At 41.1% G+C, this 26,108-nt stretch overlaps 1 protein-coding gene and 1 non-coding gene across 2 annotated transcripts; both read left to right on the top strand.

Annotated features, from left to right (window-relative positions):
- Nucleotides 1-3,930: 3,930 nt before the first annotated feature.
- On the top strand, nt 3,931-4,088 carry LOC119246840 (U1 spliceosomal RNA). The gene has a single exon (XR_005125591.1). It is a non-coding gene; the product is annotated as a U1 spliceosomal RNA (small nuclear RNA).
- A 13,277-nt stretch (nt 4,089-17,365) lies between these two features.
- LOC119246458 (olfactory receptor 11L1-like) lies at nt 17,366-18,304 on the top strand. The gene has a single exon (XM_037512816.1). It carries the CDS (start codon nt 17,366-17,368, stop codon nt 18,302-18,304), a length of 939 nt encoding a protein of 312 aa, XP_037368713.1.
- The last annotated feature ends 7,804 nt before the right edge of the window (nt 18,305-26,108 follow it).

The following is a 26,108-nucleotide window of genomic DNA, read 5'->3' as shown; positions in this document are numbered from 1 at the left end:
CTTGGATTATAAATAGCACTATTCATGCTGAGCTCCACATGGATTTCTTCAAGATGTGACCCATTTGTCTCATAAGCAATTAAAAGGTTAGAAGGAAACTATAATTGAACTAGTATAGGGAGTTAGTGAGTCTTAGCAAAGCAAATATTTTCTGTACCCCATTATAGTGGACTCAGTGCACTACAAGGAGGTATCAGCTCAGCAAATCTTCCTGGACATCCCATGGATGATTATGTCTTTTTCTGTCTAACTACTACCCAATCCCAGAGCTTCTTGGTCCTCCAAATCACTGACATGCAAAGAAAAGACCTGTCTGAGATGGTTCCCACATATTCCTCATGCTTTGTAATGCTAGGAGCCAAGCCAAACTCTCATTTCTGCTAGAGAATTCCCTAACGTGATTCAGCTTGTAACTTGTTGGTGTCAATCACTGTTGCCTTGGAATTCTCTGAATTCCCTGTCATGTGTTCATATGAGTCTAATTGGTCCTTCTCTTCAGAAGTTGTGGCTTGTCCTGCTTCCCCAGTCTTGAGTCAATTCTGAAGTTGTTCTTGACTTGTCCCTCCTCTCAGTAGATCCAAAGCTCATACAGCTGGAGAGTTTGTGTTAACTCTCTGGGTAGGATGAGGCGGTATACTTCTGTGTGATGGGTTTTAGTGCTTTCATTGTCTGGCAGAAGAAAGGAGACACAGTCACTAGGAGAAACAAACTTTTTCCTGGCCCTGATCTTGGAGGAAAATTTGTCATGAGATTTTGTATAGGGAGGAGCATTGAGCAATATAATAGATGATGTCCTGGAATAGGACCAAAATGTGGGAAGCCAGCTGCTAACACTACAGAAAACATTAGTTCACAGCTATGCATCTGGTGCTCATCAATCAAAACTTTGGTGAACTTGTGATGCTGTTGATGATGCTCCAAGACCATGAAAATTTAGTCTGGGGCCAGACACACCCCCACCCTTCTATCACAACCAGTCTTTCCATGATTTTCAGAATCCGAGTTCCCCAAATTCCCACTCTCCACTCTTCTCTGGGTTTTAGCCAGGAATGCCAGATGTGATCTAAGTGATTCCTCGTGATAAACATTCAGCAAAGAACCTTGTGGATAGGGGTTTTTGAGAGTCCCCACACCCTGAATAATAATATTCAGTGCCAATTAAAAGAAGTTAATTGTTATCAAGTAATGACCCTGTAACTCTTGGTCATTCTGTTTGAAAACCATCCCCAGTTCCCTACTTGATGTTGAAAGATTTTCTCTGTTCTGAGGTGGGTTGACATGAAGGTTTCTCCTAGGAAACTTTTCTTCTCCATTCACTATCCGCTACCCCACTCTTCACTGCATTGTAGCTTCACTTCTTAACAAACGAGAGATGCTGGGGTGGCAACAAAGTCAAAGAAGAGGATATTGAACGTGGAAGTTTGAGGGAAAGTAAAGTTCGGTTAGAGAGAGTTCTAGCTTCCTCCCTTTATTTCTAGAGTCAGATTCTCAACCTTTCCTCAACTGCTCTGCCAGAGAAACCACCAAGACAAGAGATAACTATGAGGCAACCGTTTTGAAAGAGAGAAGGAGAAGATCCTCCAAGATCTACCTTCCTTTCTGACTCTCTCTGCAGGGTAGTGTGCAAGTGAAGAGACTTTTCAAAGAAGAGGAATTACCTGTTCCTGCGTGACATCATTTCAGCAAAATTAAGGATTTGTAACTCCTAACTTTGCCCATGCTTGGGCCTCCTTTTCTATCATGAATAACTATCATCCTGGTTCATCTTCTCCAGAGATAAAGTACAACTGGTTCTCACCATACAGCTACAGCTGTGTGTCTTGAATGCTGTGATGGGTCAAATAATGGCCCCCCAAAGATATCCAAGTCCCAATACCTGGAACCTCTGAATGTTACTTTATATGGCAAAAGATACTTTGAAGATGGGATTAACAACCTTGGGATGGAGAAATTATCCAGGATTACTCATGTGGGGCATACATGTAATAATAGGGCCTTTGTAAGAGGGAGGCAGACAGAATTTGACAATGGAGAAGACAATATGACACAAGCAAAGAGAGATTTGAAGCTGCTATATTGCAAACTTTAAAGATGGAAGAAGTGGCTGTGCTCCAAGGGATACAGGGAATGCAGCTCTTGAAGCAGGAAAAGATTTTCCTTTACAGCCTCTGGAGGGAGTATAGCTCAAATGACACCTTGATTTTAACCCAGTTAAACTGATTTTGGATGTCTCATCTCCAGAACTGTAAGAAATTAAATCTGTATTCCTTTGAGTCACTAAATTTTGTGGCAAACTGTTACAGCAGCAATTGGAAACTAATACAGGTGTTCTCTGTTCTGTTAGGAAAATTCTCCCATCTTGCTGTCCTTCTCATGCCATCAAAGATACCCCATGGGGAAAAAACCTCTGGAATCTATCTGAGAATGTTTGAATAGTAAGCATTTGTTCAGATGGAAATTGTAGAGTGCCTCAGGATGTCAGATAGAGATTACTGAAGAGGGAAAATGTGTATGAAGGGAAAGGTGATGTCTGAAGGAAGACTACATGCAGGGTGAGGGGTTACTCATGCTTATTCCTGTCAGGGATTCACAGCCACATTCACTGAGGAAAGACATCTCAGCAGCTCTTACTTTCCCTCCCTGCAATGAAAAACCCTAAATCAGTGCAATCCAAAGAGATTTGGGTTTTGGAAACTCAGATAAGGACTAAGTTGAAATCACGGCTGTACAATGTTAGTGCAGTTGCTTTGCCTCTCTGAGCTTCTATTTCCCTCAGACCATTAGTGTATCAGGATAATGATTTATATTCCGTAAGATTGTTTGAGGGCATCGGAGAAAACAGGGGACAGAACATAACCATGGCGGGTAGGTAGGAAGCCCTTAATGAGCTTAAATTAGTGACCCTGGCCTCCCAAACCGTTCCTTTTCAGGACTCTGCTTTCCTGTTACTCCACTTCCACTCTACGTTTCCCTTGCTTTGGATGTAGGTGAGGGACTCTGTATCACCTACGAGCAGATACTACACAACTTCGCATGTCATCCTGGGCTTAGTTTTGGGAACATTAGATGTAGATCCAGAACAGATGTCCAGGACCTAGAACCACTTGAAAGAAAGACTGCCAGGCACAGTCACTGGTAGACATGGCTACTAGTTCTCATCTGAGTCAGAGACACCTGACTCAGGAGAAGGAGGGGCAGGGAAGGGACAGACACAACAAAAGGGCTTGTGCCGCGAGTTTCTGGCTTGGCAAAGACCAGACATTCTACACCCAAAGTGGTGTTCTCAAACCTTGTTCTCTGGGACTCAATCAATCTTGGTCAGGATCTCTTCTGCCAAAATTGCTTCTATGAAAGACTAATGATTCCAAGTCATGGAGGAGGCTCTTTGGGGAGAAGATATTAGAGTGTGGGGAATCAGAGTTATCCTGGAAGCGTCCTAGTACCCTTGGATTGGGGAAGAAGTGGAGTTTGAGATACTTGGCCCAAACCTCGGAACACTTGGATCACTTGGTATAATAAGTCCAACAGAGAAAGACAAACCCCATATGGTTTCACCGTATGTGGAAGACAATGAAACAAAATAATTGAACAAACAAAACAAAACAAAAACAAACTCTTGGATTATAAGAAAAAAATGATGGCTACCAGAGGGACAAGAAGAAGGGGTAGGTGAGCTGGGTAAAGAGAGTTAATTTTATGATGGCTCATGGAAACTAGATGTTGGGTGGCAACGATAACGCAAATTTCAAAATAAAATGCCTAACACTTGAAACCTATATACTGTATTAGACCAATGTTACTTCAATAATATTATTTTTAAAAGGAAGAAAGTTAGAACTGGAATGTGGGTGACTTGAGATAGTTCTTGATCTATATTAATGAACTGGATGATTAAAACCTCTAGGTCACATCAGAAATAAACACTTCTTTATACTTACCTGGCAGGGGAGATACCATGATCACGAGGTGGTTTTCCCAGGGCGAGGCTTATCCATTGCACTCCGGATGTGCTGACCCCTGCGATTTCCCCAAATGTGGGAAACTCGACTGCATAATTTGTGGTAGTGGGGGACTGTGTTCGCGCTAAAAAAAAAAAAAAAAGATAAAGAAAAAAAGAAATAAACACTTCTTTGCCATCCTTCATTCTCAGGCTCTTATAATAGACTGAGTGGGTCACAGGAAAATGGGGAAGGGTATTGCTTAGCTATGGCTCCTGTCTTTGCTTTTTGAGCAAAAAAAAGTCCAGGCTAGCTTTGACTCCTTCGTTGAAACCTTCCTACGTTTCCAATTAGTTCCATCCATGGCACTTCCTTCTTAAATCTTGTCAAAATTTGAGAAAACCTTCACCCTTTCATAGAAGAGAAAAAGCATGCCCCTTGGAGCCAGGCAAATCTGAGTTCACATCTTAGCTGCTGGGCCAGAAAAATGTCCTCACCATTTACTGGCTGTATGACTTCGGGCAATAAGTTTCTGGTTCTCAGTTTGTTAATCTGTAAAATGAAGGCAATAATATACATACTGCAAGATTGTGGTATTAGCAACAATATATATAAAGTTCTAGACACCATATATGATATCCATTAACCCTAGGCTATAGAGGCAAGTGAAAACAGTGAGAAAACCCTGAGTTCAAATCCCACCTCTTTCATTTATGACCTCAGCAAGTCCACACGGATCATCTCACCTTTATGAGTGTACTCACTTTCTTTGTCTTGCGTGGTCATTGACATGGACATTTTTGCTCTTGTTTTTTTTTTAATTTAATTTAATTTTTAAATATATTTTTAACATCCTTTTTCATTTTTGCACAATGTATGCATAATCATCTTGGTTATAGTCCCCATACAATTCCCACCACCCTTGTTTTGATCCTACTCCCTTCTCTGCCCCCCCCCACTAGTGTGTGTCTCTGATTTATAGTTGCTTGTTGATTTTGATTTTTACTTTATTATAATTAAACTTTTTTCCTGGTCTCTTATTTAGGTTTTCTAAATTCCTGCTATGAGTGAGACCATCCGGTATTTGCTCTTGTTTTTTAGGGAACTAATGTACTCATTTATCTTGGTATACACCTAAAAGTGAAATTGCTGGGTCCTGGAGCACACATGTGTTTAGCTTTAGTAGAAATTGCTTGCCAACAATTTTCAAAGTAGTTCTGCCAACTTATCACACTCCCTCCAGCAGTGTGTGAGCAATCCAGTTGCTCTATATCCTCACCAACTCTGGTATCATTTAACTTTCTCATTTAAGCCATTCTGTTGGATGTAACTTTTATTCCCTTACTATAAAATCATCACTCGTGTTTCATAGTGGTTGTTGTAAATCTTGCCCACTTATTCACTTATTTATTTGAAAAATTTATGGATGATTCTCCATGTCAAGTACTGTGCCAGTGGCTGGGGACACACTCCTAAAGTTTTCAGTCCTGTGCTCATTCCCATTCTCTTGCACAGAGAATCTACTGGTAACAAGAAGACCAGTAGTACATGATGCATAAACTTTCTTGAAAGTTCCAAATGTCTCTATATTAATTCCTTCTTACCATCTCCAAATACTTCTGTCTCTTCCATTGGCCTCTTTTCCTGCCTTTGTCTTCCAAGGGAGTGGCTACTACTCCTGCATTACCAAAGCAAGCTTCCACTTTGCTCTAGATCCTACCTCTTTTTCATTCATCAGCATCTTGTTCCAAACACAGTTACTCCTAACCTGAACTCACATCTTTGATCTCTACATCTGCACCAGCAAATGTCAATGAATAAACATTTTGCTTCAACTAACAAGTGTGCTAGGGTCATGCTTACCCTAAAAAATACCTTTCAATCATCGTAGCATTTTTTACATTGTCTCCTATCTGTGCCCTATACCCTGTCTCAGATACCTGGTTCTATTTCATACCAGTGTTCCTGGTAGATCACTAAAGATCTCCTCATTACCAAAGTGAATATTCTTTTCCTACGACATTTATAATATTGACTAGACTACCTTCATGAAACCCCTTTCTCACAATTTCCTATTTCTCCTGTCTCCATGACTTCCTTTACTATCTTTCCTCACCAAATCAGCACAAGGGAAGCATCCCCCAAGCTATTGCTCTTGACTGCTCTCTCTTCCCAAGTTGGTCTCATGCATTTCCACAGTTGCAGAGATCACTTTTAAAGATTTCTCCCAGTTTCAATCTCAAGTCCAAGTTTCTCTCCAGGGAGGCAGTCTTGCAATTCTGTGACTGGCATCACCATTTTTCTAGTTAAATAGTTTCCATACTTCCATGCTCCTGACTTAATTCATACCTCTCCTTCTCCCTCAACCCCCACATCCAGTTAGTCACGAAACTTCTTTGTCTTTTCTCTTCTCAATGTCTGTCCTTTGTCCATTCTCTGGCTTTCTTAGTTCAAGTGCTTAATACACTACCTTACACCCGGACCGTTGTATTGCAACAGCCTCTTAACTGTCTCGTCTCTCCCCTTTCCATCCATCCTACACACTGCTGACAAATTAATCTTCTTAAAGCACCACTTTGACTGTCAGCCACTACTTTAAAACTTCCCTTGGTTTCCCATTGTTTACAGGATCCAGCCCCCACTCCTTATGCTGCCAATAAGATGCTCCACAGTTTGGCTGCAGCTACCATTCCTCTTTTCTACATGCTTGGGTTCCAGCCACATAATGCTTTCATTCCTTTCCATGACCTGACTTGCAAATAGCCTGGTGGCCAACTGCATGCATGGGCTCTGGATTCAGACAGGCTCCAGTTAGAAACACATCATAGTTGTGTGATTTCGGACAATTTATATAATCTCTCTGGTCTCAGTTTCTTTATCTATAAACTATGGATAATAGTGAGATCCTGTCTCACAAAGTTGTTATAAGGATTAGATGAGATTATGTATGTAGTTCCTGGTGCACAGTGCCTGGTGCACAAGCAAAAAAAAAAAAATCACGCAAAAATAGACAAAACAAGGGAGTCGAATTTGTTATAATTTTTACCCACATCCTCCTCTGTCCCTTTGCTCAGTCCATTCCTTTCACCTTGAATGGCCTCTCCCAATCTCTCCTACTGAAGTCCTTCACACCCTTCAAAAAATACCTCAAGTGCTACCTCCTCTAGGATCTGTTCTCTCCTACATCTAACTTGAGCACTTTCCGGGAATCCCTCTTCTGGCACTCTTGTTCCCACCTTGGATTAAAGTCACCAGCCTTCAGTGCCAGACTGAAAATGTTTCCCACCCTGACCCTGTTCTGATCATGTCTGTCTTGCCCACCACACCCACACAGTACGTGGGGCAGAACAGATGCTTAGTCAATGCCTGTTGTCTGACTGCGCTTGCTGAACACAAGCTTAAATGGCAAGAAGAAGACATGGAGGGGTCAGAGACTGCAACCCATGACCGTGGATAGATTAAAATCTCCAGCGGTAGCTCTAAGCACCTCCCTGCTTTCCCTCCTTTCTTTTGCTGTCTCTTACTCCCACACACTTTCTTTTCCATCTTGTTCTCCCGACTGTAAAGTCCTTAGTCTTGCCAATGTGCACCATGGTCATTATTTAATCCTGCTGATGGCCCTTGAGGGGAACGAGGTTCCTATGACAACCTCAGATCTTATCCCTTTGTCCTTACCACTTAAGCTTTGATGAAAACCACCCTCCTATCTACTACAAATTCTTACAAGAGGGGTTCATTAAACTTATGATCCAATTCTCCATCTGGAACCTGTGATAAAAATACAGAGTAGGAAATTAGACTCTTTTATGTAATGGCACTTACTAGCCTGCCCAGATACCAATCACGACTCTATATCAATAACATTCTTCAGTTCTTGAAGATTGCCTAGCCCAAACTTTCCTTTTAGTCTACAACTAAACTTTGAAAATTAGTCATCCAATTTTCAGACTATCTTTCTTTGGTACCTCCTCAATAAGTCCTGCTAAGTACAAAGTTTGACCCATTTGGGGTCACCTTTAAGTTTGCTCGGTGACCCTTGAATGGTCAACAATTCACTAAGTCATGTGATTGCAGAGAATAAGATATGGTCAAACCTTTGCCCCAAAGGAATGTACAATTAGTAAATAGGGTTTTATGCACTTTGAATTTTACATGCTGCTTGCTGAGAAATATTGGTTCTTTCAGCTCCTGGCTCTTAATTGCAACATCAGTCTGACATTTCAGCTGCAGGGAATGAAGTCGATTATATATTTTCTTTTTTCATCACAGAAACGAAAGAGTAGAAGAGAGAGGGAACTTACATTTGTTCAACATTTATTTTAGTAGCTGCTTTGCATGTAAGGTACTTGCCTTTAAACCACAAATGGCCTAATGAGCTAGATGTTGTCCCCATCTTATAGATGGGTTAGCTGAGGTGCTTCAAAACATGTGCTCTCTGCATTCCACTGGACTACTGCCTCAGAGGGAGTCAGCACCTGATCTCCAAAGAAATGCCTTTATCTTGGCATTTGCACACTGGGTAAGGGCCTTTTCCAGGGACTCTGGCATCAAATTTGCATACTGACACCCTCCTTCTGTGATTCCCCTGCTACCCATGGAAATGAGAATGTTTTCTTTTACGGTTTCATCTACTTTGAAGTGAGATTTTATGTTGCCATCATCTCTGGGTACTTTACTGTCTATCTTCTCTACCCCCCAGAGTGGATCCCATCATTTTTACCTTAATAAACAAAGATATGGTAAAGGGCCTGAAAATCCATCCAGTGAATTAGCCAAGGATGCATTCATTCTAGAAAGAAAGAAGTCAGCCACTGCTCTTAATGCTTTCCTTAGAGAAAGTGGTAACACCGTTAAGTAGGGCAGGGGGGAGGAGTTGTGATCCTCAAATTTGTCTTGCCAAAGAGATTTTAGGGGTGTAGTGGTAGATATTTCTGTGATGCTATCTGAAACCCAGAAAATCTAAGTTCTCATGCTAGCAGATTATGATAATTAGAAACAAAAGTCAGTTTATATTACAGAGGTAACTCACTTTAAGAAAATATACTATATGAAAATATAAATTTATAAAACATATATAAGAACCAGACAAGTATCCATATTATGAAATATTCCTCACTGTTCCAAAATTTGCTACAAGACGTCTTTTATTAGAAAGCTCCCCAATGCAAGTTAAAACATAAACATCTTTTTAATGGTGCATGCTCATTATATAATTTAAGATTTACCCATAATAGGACTATGCAACTTGCAGGCATTCAGTAAATATTTTCTGAATGAATAATAGAATGAAAATCTCAAATGCAGCTATTTTCCTCTTAAGTATATTCAATAACTTGAATTAACAGCTTTAAAAGGTTGTCAAACGTCTGAGGTATCTGCTTTAATGAATAGACAAAAATCATTTGTAATCAACAATATTGATTTCTACTTGGTGTGCTCTGTTCTCTTGAAGTGGTTTAAGTACGACCCCTAAAACCTTTTTTACAATATTAATTTTCTCAGTAAACTCTTCCCGCATAGCTAGTGCAGTAGCAAGCTCTGCAGGTCGTTATTCAAAGGTTGCCCAATTCATAATGAATTCAAGAAATTTAACTACTGATAAAATTCTGAAAAGGAGGACTGATATTTTGAATACTTCTCCTAGTAGGATTGAACCAAATGTGTGGGAGCAGGGGGAAAATTTGACCACACGTTTTGTTAGCTGTTGATACATTACTGAACTTATTCAAAGGGCAATCATTATATTTCTCAATCTTCAGCAAATATTGAGCACCTACCATGGGCAAAGATTTTCACCCCAGGTCTATGTTCAGTTTTATATTAAGAGAGCTCCTTAGGCACAGCAGACCTCTCCTGCTGCCTGCTGCTCCCCTCAGCAGTGTATTTCGTCAGTCTGCCTGTTCTGCTCCCCACTCTGTCTCTGGTGAATTCTCTCACCCTCCCGCGCATCTGGCCCATACCCCAGTTCTTGTATAAATAAATAAATCTTCTTTAAAAAAAAAGAGAGAGCTCCTTAAACTTCAATGTGAATTTAACTACAAACTAAAATGAAAGTAAGATTTTGAAAGGAACTCCTAGAAGTACTAAACTGGAGGTGGAGAGAGAAGGGAAGGGTTCAGAGACTGTATGAAACTGGGATTAACCAAGGTGAAATGTGCTAGAGAAAGAAAAAGGAAATGCAGCCGCCCATCAACCTTTCCCACAATCCCAGTGTTGCTGAGGATTGGCCCCATTACCACCACAGAGAACTTTGACTTGCAGAATTGTAATTGATGCCTCTGAACCCACAAACTTCAGAACTCAGGGTTTGGTGAGACATTTGTTGGCATGAGACATTCTGGGTGTTCTTTGCATACTCTATCATTTCATCGAACTTTCCCAATGGGGAGGGGGAGTAGTACCCTTGAGAAACAGGCTTAAGGGAAATTGATTTTCATGAGAATAACATATTGGGCAAACAGGCAGGACCTAACTCCCTAATGGGAAGACGTTAAGGCAGGATATTAAGTTGGGTAGTGAGGATACCAACCGGACCAAGAATGCACTTAAAGGTGGATCCTGATTCTCTGTCAGAATGAATGAAACATCCAGATCATGGGCTTATGGTAGTCACTCCTGTGGAGGAAAAGGTCAGTGAGAGGTAAGAAAAATCTGTCCAGATTTCTGTCATCAGTGACCAAAATAGAGCTTGCAGATTTTGACAGAGATGAGAATAAAAGTTATACAATCATCATTTACTAAGAACCGAGTGGATACTCACTTCTTGGGATAGATGTGCGAAAATCGGGAGACAACAATGGAAAAACTACAAGATTGCATCTAATTTTTTTAAAGATTTTATTTATGCATAGAAGAACTGGGGTACAGGCCAGAGGTGTGGGGGTGAGAGGATTCACCAGAGACAGAGTGGGAAGCAGACCAGACAGATCTACTGAAATACACTGCTGAGGGGAGCAGCAGACAAGGCAGGAGAGTGCGCTGAGCCATGTGGGTCAGCTCCCTGGCCAGGGATGGAACTCATGCTCCAGTGGCTGATCGAACTTATGCTGCAGTGGCTGCTAATAGCTTCATAGTGCTGAAACTTAACCCCTTGCGCCACCAGGGAGGCCCAAGATTGCATCTACTTTTGATGCACTTACTATTTTCTAAAGGAGACACACAGGGAACAACTTAAGAGTAACCATACACGTATGTTGTGACATCGTAAAATGAGAATGAGATTGAGCATTTAAGTAAAGTGCTGTGTACCTTGCCAACACTTTCTATGAATGATATCATTCAACCCTAATAAACATGCCTTGGGGTAGTTTTATTATTATAATTATTCCCTATTTTACAACTTGAGAAAGTTAAGCACAGAGAGGTCAAGTCCCTCGCCCAAAGTCAGACAGCTAGTATGTGGTGGAGGCAGAACTTGAACTCAGGTCTGTCTGACACCAACGGTGCTCTTAACTGCTACAATATTCTGCTTCCCTAAGACATGATAATCCTCTAGTACAGACAGAACATACCATGTCACTGTGCCTGTTGCAGCTTCCTAACCACTGTAAATTTGTCAGCATCAGCAAAGAAAAAGTCTAGGAGCAGAAAGCTTCAAAAAAGGAAATGTGAGTGGTGACAGGTTGAGCTCTTCAATGCTACAGGGTGAGATTAGAGAGCTTTAAGTAGGAGGGGGCTGAGATTTTTCTCCATTGTCAGATTCAAACACCAGGATGATGAGTGAAAGATGCAAGAAAATAAATGTCACCACTATTCAGATGCCTGTAGAATGCTGAGCATACAAGAAGATAAGTATTGGAATGATGGGTCGGGATGTTTCAGTTGTCCTGAATATAAGGGAAAGGAGTAGGCACAGAAAGTCTAGCAAGTTCTATTTATTGACTCAGAGGACAAGATGAACATAAGAAGCCAATTAGGAAAATAAAACTGGTTATAAAGTAAACTCATTCACACTGGGTATTTGGCATTGTGGAGACCTTTTTTTTTTTTTCCCCCTAAACTGTTTTTGACTCAACATCTTTGGAATTCCATCTATTTCAGATTTTTGCTATAAAGCAATAGCCATAATTATAGTTTGTATTGGTAGGATAAATGAGAAACTTAGGCATTACACAGATTATTTAGACCCTCTAGTGTGTCTGGGAAATAACTTGACAGTTGAAACCAGATGCATGAGCTCATTATATTTTGCACAACTTACTAGGATAATTCTTGCCATTTTTCACATTTAGACTAGGTATGTCACATAATGACACATCACATATTATTTGGCCCAAGATACTGGCCCATTTTATTGGAACAGAATGGGGGGATGGGAGGAAAACAGTATCTTGCACCAAAAAATATAGTTGAATTAGAATATAGTTGAATTAGAAATATCTGTCACCATGTCTCAATAATGCTGATCTCCCAGTCTGTGTCTGGGTCTCAATAATGTTTGTTTTAAACATCTCAGTAATGCCCGTCTCCGGGTTTCAATAATGCCTGTCTGCAAATCTCAAGGAATAAAAACACAAATAACAAAATCATTTCCCTGGACACCAACGGGTTTCTCACATTAATGTGCAATTTGCTTAAAAAGTGAACCGTCTATAATGTTCTACAAGCTGTGTTCAAAGGAAACCTTTAACCAAATTTTCTTGCTGAGTAACATAAACTTAAATTATTCAAGAAAGGTATTACATATAAGCGTTGACAAAAAAAAAAAAAAAACAACTTCCTGTATTTGTAGAAGAGCAGCATGAAACAAGTTAACAATTTCTTCTCTGCTTTGCTCTTTTAAAGACTCTGTCTCTGGGAGGTTTTTCTGCTCAGCAGCCCAGTTTCTCACAGATCTCACCTGCAAGGGCGGGTATATGTGTACTTGGACCAACGGATGACCTAAATTGTTAGGCTGGATTACCGAGATCATCTTTTGTGCCTACCAATTGCCCCTGATATTGATCATTAAACAAACTTTCCCTTATATCAATCTGGTATAACTTTTGGGAAAATAAAGATCTAAGAGCACATTTGAGTATTATGTATTTGTTGCTCAATTTTTTTTAATGGACAGAGGTGTGGGGATTGGAATACTACATATCTGACTTTTTAAAGGATGTCTAACAAAATGATATATGAACACACTGAAATCAGGGTACATTAACACATCCATCACTTCACATTGTTAATTTCATTTTTGTGTGTGTGGTGAGAACACTTAAAATCTATTGTCTCAGCAAATCTGAAGTATCCAATACAGTAATTATTAACTCTGACCACCATGTTGTACCCTAGATTGCCAGAATTTATTCATCTTATGAAAGATTGTATCTTTTGACCAATGTCTCCCCTTTTCCCCTTGCAGAGGGTAACTGTTGTGCTCTCTAATTCCATGAGTTTGTCTTTTTTAGATTCCAAATATAAGTGAAATCATACATCATTTGTCTTTCTGTTTCTACCTTATTTCAGCTAGCATAATCCCCGCAGGTTCATCATGTTGTTGCAAATGATAACATTTCCTTCATTTTTGAAGACAGAATAATATTCCTATTTATAGGTTTTCTTCGTCCATTCATCCATAAGTGGACATTTAGGCTGTTTCCATACGTGGATAGTGTCAATGATGCTGCAGCGAAGAAGATGGGAGTGAAGATACTTCTTCGTAATTTCTGTATCTACATACATGGACATATATATATTTATATACATATATGCAATCACTGGATCATATGGTAACTGATTCATAGCATGTCTCTCCTTATCAAGCTGTGTGTTTCTCCCATCCAGCAGTTAACCTTCAGCTGCCATTCTTCAGATCCCTCCTCACCACGCCTCTTTCCAAGAGGTATTCCTAGATTGACACTAAAAGAGATAATGAGTTTGGATTTCTATAGTCTTCCACTCCCTAGTTATTCTGCTACACCTTCCATTTTATGATAATGCTTTGGCAACTATTAGCATCTGGCAGGTGGTGAGGGGAAGTGAGTTGGGGAAGGGTATTTTATATTGTGCACCGAACATTTTTCTTGCTAATGATTATCTTTTGGTGATTGTAAAGGACATAGGAAAAGACAAATCCTTATTAAGAGGCTACCAGGGAAAAGGGGGAAAGGGTATATGTTTAATTAGATTTTCTGGGTAACTGAAAGTTAAGAACAAAGCTGCTTTCCACTGTTTTCAAAAAAAAAAAAACTGTTAAGATATGTGAGTACACTGTCCGAATTCACTAAATCAAGAATAATGATATACTTGAATCATTCTTTACTGATTGAAGATCCTTCAGAGCCTCTGGTCATTATTTTTAGCATTAATTCTGATTGGTCAAAACTGCACATGAAGAGGGAGAAGAGAGAAAGGGTAGGACGGAGAGTATTTCGACCCCAGGACATCTGAAAATTGTTTTCTTGACTGAGGTTGTTTCGTTATCTATCTCTTTCATGCAAAAACAAAATGAGACAACACAGAATTTAAAAAAAAATGCAGATAATTGAAAGCTCTGGGTAGTTGGGTTGCCATTAGCAAAAGTTCTCCAGATTGACATGGAAGGGCGTCTAACCGTGCCCCGGGACTGGGTTTTCCTGCGTTTCATATGCAGAGGGTGCGCCCGCTGTACAGCTGCTAACCCTGGGCTTTGAGCAATTTCTACAGGGTGATAAAGGTTATAATGACCCCGTTCCTTTCTTGTCTGCTCCCTTTTGAGACCAGGAGCAAGAATTTGTTCACTTTCTACTTAAGAACTTGTTGTGTGGTAACAATGAGAGCTGTTTGTTACCAGATTACTGACTCACAAAAGGATTGAAACGATCATCTCAGCTATGGATCAAGAGCCCACTAGATCTGACAGGAAGGATGGGACCAGGGGAGGGAGAAGAAAATTTCTCCCAAACTAAATTATGTCCTAGGTCTTCCCAATCTCAGGGAAAGAGAGTCATTCATGAAATTTGCTCAGCCTAATTCTTAGGATTCATCTTTATTTCCTCCCTGTCCTTCACGCCCTCTTCCAATACACTTCATCTGCAATTCAGGTCATTTCATTAGGGTAAACTTTTTATTCAAGTATAATATGTATTCAGAAAAGTGCACAAACGTATATCAAGTCTACCACATAAAAGCACCCTAAAAATAACCAGCCTGATCCTTGGCACCATCTCTTACCTAGATACTGTCTTAGCTTCCTCGCCAGTTTTCTCATTTTCCCTTTTATTCCCCTTACAGGCTATTCTCAACATAAAAGCTTCAAGGATTATTTTTTTTTCGAAATATAAATCAGTTCGTGCCTTGGACAAATTCACCCCCTATCACTTGTCCCCCTACCTGCTTCCCACCAGTGGTTATCTTGATGCTGTCTTGTTATTTCCTTATTTGTTTTAATTCTCCCAGTACCCAGGTGCTTTTCTCACTCAGGGCCTTTGCATGTGTTGCCTCTCTAGTGTAATAGCCCCCCTCTGCCTCTCCTCACAGCAACTGCTGCCTGTCTGTCCGATCTCAACTCAAATCTGACTCCTAGGGAGCCCTTGCCTGACCATCTTGCCAAAACTAAATCACCTCTCCAGGCAGATTATTCTTTGTATCAGGACCCACATTTTTCCCTCATAGCATTCATCACATAATTTGCCCTTTGTGCCAATCTGGATTGTTAATACACTGGGCTTACATAAAGGAAGGTCCACCTATAGTGGGGGTTTCACGGTTATCTTTTAAATCCTTTGTTTAATATTTTCCTCCACTACCAGGATGTAATGTAAATGCTGGGGACGTTGAGACCACGCCTTGGTTGCTCATGATTTTATCCCTGATGCTTACCCAGCCCGATAAGTGACACATAGTAGGATCCCAAATATGTGGCCATTGAACAAACGAATGGATGAAAGAATGGAGAGAATTTTGAGTTGAAGACTCTTCTGCATGTCTAATCTGTCTTCGTGGCCAGAAAAGAGAGGGTGGGAGAGAAGTTAGGGAGGCTCGTGAGTCTTTGATTTGGAGGCACCAAGGAGCACGTCTGTTCACCAAAAGGGGAAATCAAGTTTATTCCATTATTAAGTAATGAGACTTGGGATTGAATGATAAAAATCTAATGATCTTAATGTTGGTTCTGAATGCTGGCTGGCAGTCTCTGAAGACAAGGCAAAATGGTAATAGGACACTGCAGTTTAATCCCCCAATTAGGAAGCAGCTGTCACCCCCAGGGGCAACTCTAGCTGCTGATTGATTTTCCTTAAACACTTTAATTATATTCAGTACCACCTTAGGCACCCTAAATGTCCTGGCTACCCCCATTATAGGTGGACCTTTCTTTATGTAAGCCCAGCGTATTACAATCCAGATTGGCACAAAGGGCAAATTATGGAGAAATCCACTCATATTAGAGAAGCATTCTTAATAGGATTCCTTTGAATAGCCAGTTCTCTGAATGAATTTAAAACAGGATTTCATTTTTAAAATAGGACTTAACTTTAACCTTTTAGGGACACATTGTCATCACCTAAAGCAAAGCATTGAAGATGACTTTTCACTTTATTCCCTGGTCACCAATGGAGCCTTCAGCCTAGAACACCAACTGAAAGGAGCTTCGAACTGGCCCCACACTTGCCCCTAATGCAGGCCATACCACAGACCAGCATGTAATCCCACCACGGCCTGCCCGGGGCACTGAGGCCAGCCAGCCATTTCACAACACAGGTCTTCCAGCTCCAGGAGGGACTGGTGGCGAAGGGGGAGCGCAGCCGTGACTCACTGCTAACCCATCTCAGTTGCTGGAAAAAAACACCTCTAAATGCACATCCTACTGCTTGTGAGTCAGGAATGTCATTTTCATTTATGAAGGATGGAACATTATTTTTCTCTAACATTTCAAGTGAATAACTTTACATACATTTCTCCCCAATTTCCATAGGAATTTGATGCCATGGAAGCAATCAGCTACGTGTCCCCAGAGCCTGGCAGAAACTCTTATTTTTCTTACAGGTACTTTAAGACCAATAGTTCTGAATTCCCCTCCTCCCTCCAATTACATTCGGGGTGAATACCACCCTGATTTAGGGGTTCAGTGGGAGATAAGGTGGTCTGAATTTTGATTTTATTTTTAAGAATTGTGTACTCACACTTCTATTGAGTCTTACAAACTGTATTTCAGAAGTTCAGAGAAGCTTCCACACACCATACCACCATTAAGAGGTATTTGCCTCCCACTGCAAGACTCGCAAAGGTAGACACAGGCAGGTTATGTGGAAGTGAAGAGTGGAACAGGGCAGCCATGCCCTCTCTGTTCACTCTGCAGGACCTACTAGGTAAATACACCTAGAAGCACGAAACAGAAGATTTGTTCCAGAAGAGAAAAGACAGGGCCTTTGAGTTATACACCAGATGGCATTTCTGATGCACTGCTCTTTTTCCAATTGGCTGTATTTCTCTCTTTTTCTCAGGTCTAATGCATGAGTCTTACAGCTATGGGTAATCTGACCATGATCAGAGAATTTCTTCTTCTGGGATTTGGGAGCCTCCATGGGTTACAGTATTTCCTTTTCGGAATATTTCTGGGAGTCTATGTAGTTACCTTGATGGGGAACATTGTCATACTTACAGTCATTTCCCTTGATCGCAGCCTGCAAACTCCTATGTACTTCTTTCTGTCCAATTTCTCCTTCCTCGAGATCTGGTACACTACCTCAATTTCCCCTAAGATGCTGCAGACCCTTCTCTCGGGCCACGAGGCCATTTCCTTTGCAGGCTGTGCGGCCCAGTTTTACTTTTTCGGTTCCATGGCAGTCGTGGAGTGCTTTCTGCTGGCAGCCATGTCTTATGACCGATACCTGGCCATCTGCAGCCCCCTCCAGTACCCAAACCTCATGACTATCCGCACGTGCATCCTGCTTGCAGGTGGGTCTTGGCTGGGGGGGTTCCTGACCCCCGTGCTCACAGTCACCATGACTTTCCAGCTGCCATTCTGCACAGCTGATGAGATTGACCACTTCTTCTGTGACCTAGCCCCTGTGCTGAAGCTGGCCTGTTCTGATTCCGAGACAGTGGCGAAAACCACTTTCCTCATGGCCACCTTTGTCACCATGGTGCCCTTCCTGCTCACCGTGGCCTCCTATGTCCGCATTGTTGCTGCCGTCCTCAGAATCCCATCGGCTGCAGGAAAGCAACGGGCCTTCTCCACATGCTCCTCCCACCTCATAGTGGTCACTCTGTATTACGGGACACTGGGGACAGTGTATGCCATTCCCACGGCAACCCAGGCGGCTACCCTTAACAAGATCTTCTCCCTGCTCTACACTGTAGTCACCCCCATGATCAACCCCATCGTGTACAGTCTGAGAAACAAGGATGTTAAGAAGGCAGTGAGGAGGCTCGTGAGTCGGTGGGCCTATGCTAAGGGGACCTAAGGCCCTCACCATCCCTAGGGAGTCCCTTTTCTCAGAGTCACCTGGGCTTCTGTGAAGGAGGCCAGGCACTAGGCTGACTGAGTATTTGGGGATTCAGACCATTGCTGCCCCCTTCTTCCAGGGAAATGACCAGCAGAGCAGAGGCCCACTTTCAGATCCTAGCCTCATGTTCTTGAGAATTCCAAGTTAATCCTTCATGGTGAAATTAAGTTTGGCAGACAAATGTGATTCTGTCAGGCAGTACCACCATACATAGATGCCTTTTATGGGAAAATTCAAAAGACCCAAACTTGTTCACTTGTCTACCACAAAAGTCTCTCAATCTCTTCTCTTCTCTCTCTCTCTCTCTCTCTCTCTCTCTCTCTCTCTCATAGACATATCTGCTAGATCTAAGTTTTTTGGTTCCATTACACACCTGCTCCCATGTGCACACACACATGCACAAGCATGCTTACACGCACACACAAACACATACATACACATATTCTCACCATACCCTACCCATCTAATGTATCTGTAGTATTTTCCAGTATACACCCTCAGCTGCTGCCTAGCAATGCCCTTTATTGTGCATCCTCAGGCTTCATGAACATTCTCCTTGTCATCTGTAGTTTCATAGATCACCACCTCTCTACCGCTCAGAACCATCCCTGAAATCCTAGAGCAGCTATTGACTGTCCCACTCACTTGAACAGTTAGTTAATGGAGCCTCTTGAAGACTAGAATAACATATTCCTTATTTCTCTTAGTGTCTCCTAGAATGGTGCTCTGCACAGAGCAGATGCAACATAATTATTTGTTGATTGAATGAATCAATGATTAATGAAAGCCATAGATGCTTGGTGGATGAAGGCAGTAAAGTTAGTCACTTTTATTCTGCCCACACTGGCCTCTTCTCTCCAGTTTCCTCCTCATGATCATAGATATCTCCAGCTCCCACCATAAGCAACTCCAATTGATCCCCCCCCCCCAATCTTGCTCCTTGCCCTGCCCCTTCATTTACCCTCCCCACAGTGGTCCAATGTATCTTTCTAAAATCTAAACCTGATCCCTTCCTTGCCCTGGTTATTGTCCTCAGTGATTCTATGCCCCCGGGGTGGAGTCAGGGCTCCTCAGCCTGGCTTCCGGCCACCTCTTGAGCTCAACCCTCACCAGCTTCCTTCTCCTCCTTTATGCAACAGCAGATGCAAACTTCTCAAGTAGACTTGGCAGCTCTTTCAAGACAAGATCATAAGCTTGCCACGCCACTCCTACAATATCTTTCTGGATCCAGAGAGGGACAAAAAAGTAGTTGCTCAAATAATTTGTCTTCAATGTAACTGCAAAGCAATCCTCACCTTCCTCTCCTCTTAGTTTCTATTTTTTATAATAAATTTATTTATTCTTTTATTTGTGATAACATTAGGATAACATTAGGATAACATCAGGAATCACCACCACAGGGTACCCGCCACCAAATCACCCACAGTCCGCCACTGTAGTCATTTGTGCTTCCTTCTCTCTTTTTTCCTAGTCCACTGCTCCCTCCCTTTTATAAGCTTCAGTTATATATTCAGTTTTCAAGAGTTAGCTTATAAGGTTTTCTGTCTCTGGTTCTTAGTTTGGTTTCTCTATATTCCACAGATTAGTGATTCCATCCAATATTTATCTTTCTCCTGACTTATCTCATTTTGCATTATCTCTTCCTGCTCCATCCATGTTGCTGCAAATGGCCTGAGTTTATATTTTTGATAGCTGAGTAGTATTCCTTGTGCGCATATACCATGTCATCTTAATCCAATCATCTGTCCTTGGGCACTTAGATGGTTTCCATATCTTGGCCACTGTAAATAGTACGCAATGAACATAGGGGTGCAGGCTTCCTTATGAATTAGTGTTTTTGTGTTCTTTGGGTAAATACCCAGGAGTGGAATGCTGGATCACATGGCCGATCCAACTTCAGTCTTTTGAGAGACCCAAACACAGCTTTCCACAGGGCCTGCACTCTTCCTGCCAGCAGTATAATTGGGTTCTGTTTTGTCCACGCCCACATCAGCATTTGTTGTTTCTGGTCATTTGGACATGAGCCATTCTCATGGGTATGAAGTGGTATCTGTTGTGGTTTTGATTTGTGTTTCCTTGATGTTAAGTGATGATGAGCATTTTTTTCAAGTCCCTATTGGTCATCTGTATGTCTTCTTTGGAGAACTGCCCATTTTTTGATTGGGTTACCTGTTTTCTTTTTGTTGAGTTGTATGATATGGTTTGCAATTTTTTTTCTTCCACTCTGTAGAGTGTCTCTCTGTTTTTCTTACAGTCTCCTTCACTGTGCAGAAGCATTTTATTTTGATTTTATAGGCTTCTGGCTTATGAAGCACTTTAGCTTCAGAAAAAGTTAATCTTGATTGGCTGTCAGTGATATATGTTGTTGTTGTTGCTGTTTTTCACTTCATTTTTCTCCAGGCAAGCACTGCTAGGAGCATATACAGACACCCCCGCCCCCCCCCAAAAAAAAAAGAAAACACCAACAATGTGAGTCAAAGAATGTCAAGCAGTTTGGAAAACACTTTCCAAGCTGGTTCTTCCTACTGCCTTCCCGACCACCCACAGAACTCCCTCTTGTGTAGGGTCTAATTGTCTCTAATCTAGTTTTAACTTCTTGTAATTACCCTCAATTAGGAAGTAGAGCCTGTAGAACACACTCCTTGTGGTTAAGACATGGATCCAGAGTAGAAGTGTAATTACTTTTCAGCCTCTCAGGGATTCTTCCTAGCCTTCTGTGCAGGTACAGAGAGGCAATGCTTCGTTGGCTCCATGCACACGTCTTGTTTTTTAGTTCGGGTTTTTTAGATAGGTTGAGGGGTTACTTCGTGTATTGGCCATTGGCAAATTTAATAACATCCACCCTAACATCAACAGAGCTTAGAAACCATCAACAGCTTTCCACGGCCCTTAAGGATAAAGTCCAAATACCTCATGGAAGTGACCGCTTTACCTGTCACAACATTCGGTACGTACAGCTGATCTAGAGCCCAGGCATGGCTGAAAAAGACAGGACGCTTGTCTCCATCTCCAGTTTCTTTTTTTGTTGCTTTCTTGCTCTCTGAATTCCTTCCCTCCCTTGATGTCTTTAAGTTCCTCAAACTCCATTATGTCCCCAAATATTCCCACGTTCTATTCTTTCTCCCCGTTGTCACTCCTTCACATGTTTCTTTCTTTGGTCCTATCCAGTTTCTTTATAATTTGTTCCTTTTTTTTTTTAAATCTTTTTTTTTTAAGAGGCATGTATTTTTATTTATTTATTTTTATTTGTTTGTTTATTTATACAAGCACTGGGTACAGTCAGACGCGCGGGAGGGTTAGAGAATTCACCAGAGCCAGAGTGGTGAACAGAACAGGCAAACTGACGAAATACACTGCTGAGGAGAGCAGCGGGCGCAGCAGGAGAGGTCTGCGTGCCATGTGGGACCCTCCCTCCGGTGGCCGGGGAGCAGCCGGGGATCGAACCGGCGCCGCAGAGGCCGCGGGAAGCTTTGCAACCCAGCACTCAACCACTGCGCCACCGGGGAGGCCCAGTTTCTTTATAATATGTTCTTAGAACACCCTGACTTTCTCCTTTCTTTCTCACAAGAGGAAAGGGAGTGAGGGGAGGAGGGAGGAGGGGAGAGAGAGATCCTCTACCTGGACTATAATCCTCACAACGGCAGGATCTGTACCTGTTTTCTTAGAACTATAGCCTCAGTACCCAGAACATCCTTAAAGCAGAACAATTGTTCAATAAATACTTGTTAATAAAATAATGAAAAGGAGCCATTTAAAGTCATTTCATTTATTTGATAAAGCATTGTGCTGCTCTCAGTCAAGATGTGTTTATTTAATCTTCTTGTGGGCCAATTAGTTTCACTCTGTTCCCAAAACCACAATGTACCTCTGTATTCCCTGCCTATCATCTCACCAACGTGTGCAATTCCCCGGAGGGAACTGGGGGAGAGTGTTCGGCTCGGAAAGGCCCATCCTCACTGGAGGGAAGCGTGTCAAAGTGCATGTCCTGCTCACAGTTGCAGCACAGCTTCCCCGCTGAACACAAGGGGCAACACTTTTCTATTATTGTGCTTTGTTTGCTACACTTGCTTCTGCAATGTGAATAGATTTTCTCTGTTTAGTGAAGTATTATGTTAATGACTGGACAGAGTAATTAATAGCAAATCAGATTAAATTTTCATGCCTCTATACAAGCCAAAAAGAAATTATCCTCATTAACCTGATCAGTACAAACTGTCACACTGCATTAGAAGAGCACTAGCTTCAATTTATACCTTCACCCCCACTGTTTTAGCCAGATGGCTTGCTAGGGCCTCAGCAGCTGCTCAGGAAAAAGGAAAAGAAACCTGGAATGGGCAAGTCAGAAGAAAGAAGAGGCAGAGTGGGCTTCTGTCTTGGTGTGAGGAAGTTTGCAGATAGCACCTTTCTCAACAACAGGCACCTATTTGTATCAGTGTTTTAATACAAAGGGCCAAGCTACCAAATAGGAAAGGTGTGTGGCCCTCGGGGCATCAGAACTACACAGGGAAAGGCTATAATTATGTCCTAAGGCAGTATGTCTGGCAGTATGTCCAGGGGAACAGACTGACAAGAGGTACACAGGTATCAGGGCCCCCAGTCAATGAGGTGGGTCTCAGCACTGCATTCAAATGCTAATTGTAACACAAGCCCCGAGCAGGGGCACACTATATTCAGGGGATTCTGGCAGGGGCTGTACAACTTCTAAATTTTAATTCGTTCCATTTCTTCCTCTTCTAATGTCCTACAGGTTTCTCAAGTTCACCTTCTATCCTCAACTTCATCTGTAGCATAAGATCATTGTTAGCGTAAATATGAAAGAAGACACAAGTGTGGGAACAGAGTTTCTGGCCTTAATACTCTTCTAGCTGGCCAAGTTTGCTGTTTAATAAAGATGACAGCAAAAAGCATTTTACAGTACTCCTACAGTAATAGGAGGGATTGTGCAACAAACTCATGAGAATTTATTTATCCAAATGAGTGTTATCCTTTCATAGAAGTCCACTGGGTGACTATATACTTATTCCATTGATGCTAAAAGCAAAGTAATTTGACATTATTTGGGGTGTTTTCTTTAAATTTTTAGACATGTTCTTTTGAATCTCATTAGATGAGGTTAACATCCATCTTTCGAGGATGTGTTTGTATTCTACAAATGATCTAATGTCTTTTGGAGCTTGATTTAATAAATAACTTTGGAGATTAACCTGAGCAGTACCATTCAAATAAATTGGACTTTTAAACTAGTATTCTTAAAATTACAAGACATTAAATATTGTCTTGGCCTTTGGGCCAAGAAAGAGATGGCCAGTGTCTAAATAGAAGAGAGAGAAGCAGGGCTTATATCAGCTAAATATTATGGACCTAAATATTATGGACCAAATTCAAGTAGGTGACCAAAGTGTCAAGGAGATGTAGCAGTGCTAATAGAAGAGGTCAAGGCAAGAAATAAACAAAGGATCTAGGCATCCCAAGAACAGGTAGAAGTATGGTATTGAAGTAAGGATTAGAAAGGCCTGATGAGAGTCAAGTAAAAACCCTAGTCTCAGAGGTCTGAATTTTCTGAGGTAGAAAGAACAAATAACAGACTTGGATTCTACAAGAATGTAAATTAAGTGGGATTCCAAGTAAATTTGCCAGATGACAAATTAGAGTAGGCCTAATATTTCCCATGCATAGAACTAAGATTGTTCTAAGAGCCAAGGACAGAATTCAACCCACAAGGATTTTTTGAATGCCCTCAGATATAAAACTGTAGAAGTGATTTGTCAATTACAGTGCTGCTATGGTGAAGAAGCCAATCACACAATTCCTCTAGGGTTACCTTTTAATCTGATTCACTGCCTTTGAGAGGTAAATTCTACATGGACAGTACCCTCATTATTAGTAGAATAACCCAAGTCTATTATCCTCATCTGTGGTGAGATTTTGCACCCATTTGGGGGTCTCTGACATGTTGACGTTTTCCTCTGAAGATTCTAGCACTTTCATTTCTTGGTCACACTGAAAAAATGATCTTCCATCCTGGTTGCTATTCTGCTCAAGAACACCTTATTTTGCTGAGCTTCTTTTGAAAGTTCAAAACAAATGTCAAGTCCTTCCTGTTTTCATTCATCACTCAAAATGCATTGACATCTTTTCAGAAACTTTGCTTGTTTTTAGGGTTTCTTCCAGAGCAAGTTAGCTTCTTCATCCATATTTAATTCTTCAGCCATCATTCTTGTAGTTGCAAGGCATTAAAACATTTAATGAAGCAAATCTCCGACATTTTTTAATATTTCCAACAGTCCCGTGGATGACTAGATGACCAACTCTTGCATCATCATGGACTCCTTTTCTAAATCTTCTGGAGAAGTCCCAACTCTTATTCATGATTTTATTTATTCCCCTATACATTTCTCTTAACTCATAACATATATGACTTACAAACTCACTCAACATAGTATTTTATATTGATTCTTTATTCTAAAGCATAGACACTCATTTTTGCAGTGGCATAAAATAACATCTATTAATATTTCAGATTAAAGACTTGGATGTGAGACCAGAAACAATAAAATACATAGAAGCAAACACAGGCAAAACACTCCATGACATTGGCTTCAGTGATGTCTTTGGGGACTTGACTCCTATGGCAAGGGAAACAAAAGTAGAAATAAACAAATGGGACTATATCAAACTAAAAGCATTCTGAACAGCAAAAGAAGCTGTCATTAAAATGAAAAGATACCCTACTGAGTGGGAGAAAATATTTACACATCATACATCTGACAAGGGGCTAAAACCCAAGAACTACAAAGAATTCATACAACTTAACAAAAAGAAAACAAATAATCCAATCAAAAATGGGCAGAGGAGCTGAATAGACACTTTTCCAAAGAACACATACAGATGGCCAACAGGCACATGAAAAAAATAGTGTTTGTCATCACTCTTCATCAGGGAAATGCAAATCAAAACACAGAGAGACACCACCTCACTCCAGTGAGAATGATCCACATCAAAAAACCCAGCACAACAAATGTTAGGGTGGGTGTGGAGAAAAAGGAATCTTTGTACATTTTTGGTGGGAATGTAGACTGTCCAGCCCCTATGGAAAACAATATGGAAGTTTCTCAAAATATTAAAATTAGATCTACTTTATGATCTAGAAATTCCACTCCTAGGTATCTAACTAAAGCTTGCAAAAAAAAAATACTAATTGAAAGGGATATATGCACTTCTGTGTTCACTGCAGCACTATTTACAATAGCCAACCTATGGAAAAAAAAAAAACCTATGTGCCCAAAAAACTGAGTAGACAGCAAGTCTTGATATACTGCTCAGTTATTAAGAAACTGAAATCTTGGGGCCCTCCCTGGTGGTGCAAGGGGTTAAGCATCAGCACTATGAACCTAACCACAGCCACTGCACAACGAGTTCAATCCCCAGCCAGGGAGCTACCCACATGGTGCAGCAGACCTCTCCTGTCTTCACCCACTGTTCCCCTCAGCAGTGTATTTCAGTCAATTCGCCTGTTCTGCTCCCCACTCTATCTCTGGTGAATCCTCTCACCCCTCCCCACTGCACCTCTGGCGTGCACCCCAGTTCTTGTATGCATAAATAAATAAATCTTTAAAAAATATATAAAAAAAGAAAATGAAATCTTGCCATTTTTGACAACGTGGATGGTGAACTGCAGCAGATTCTCTAAGGGAAATAAGTCAGAAAGAAAAAGACAAATACTGGATGATTTCAGTCACACGTGGAATATAAAAAAAAAAAG

The sequence above is a fragment of the Talpa occidentalis genome, unplaced genomic scaffold (assembly GCF_014898055.3).
Source record: "Talpa occidentalis isolate TD23 unplaced genomic scaffold, MPIMG_talOcc4v2.1 talOcc4.15, whole genome shotgun sequence".
NCBI lineage: Eukaryota > Metazoa > Chordata > Mammalia > Eulipotyphla > Talpidae > Talpa > Talpa occidentalis.
This window is presented reverse-complemented; position numbering and strand designations above follow the sequence as displayed.

What these genes read in the sequence shown, in the direction of transcription:
- LOC119246458 (XM_037512816.1), top strand. Translation starts at nt 17,366, where the DNA reads ATGGGTAATCTGACCATGATCAGAGAATTTCTTCTTCTGGGATTTGGG.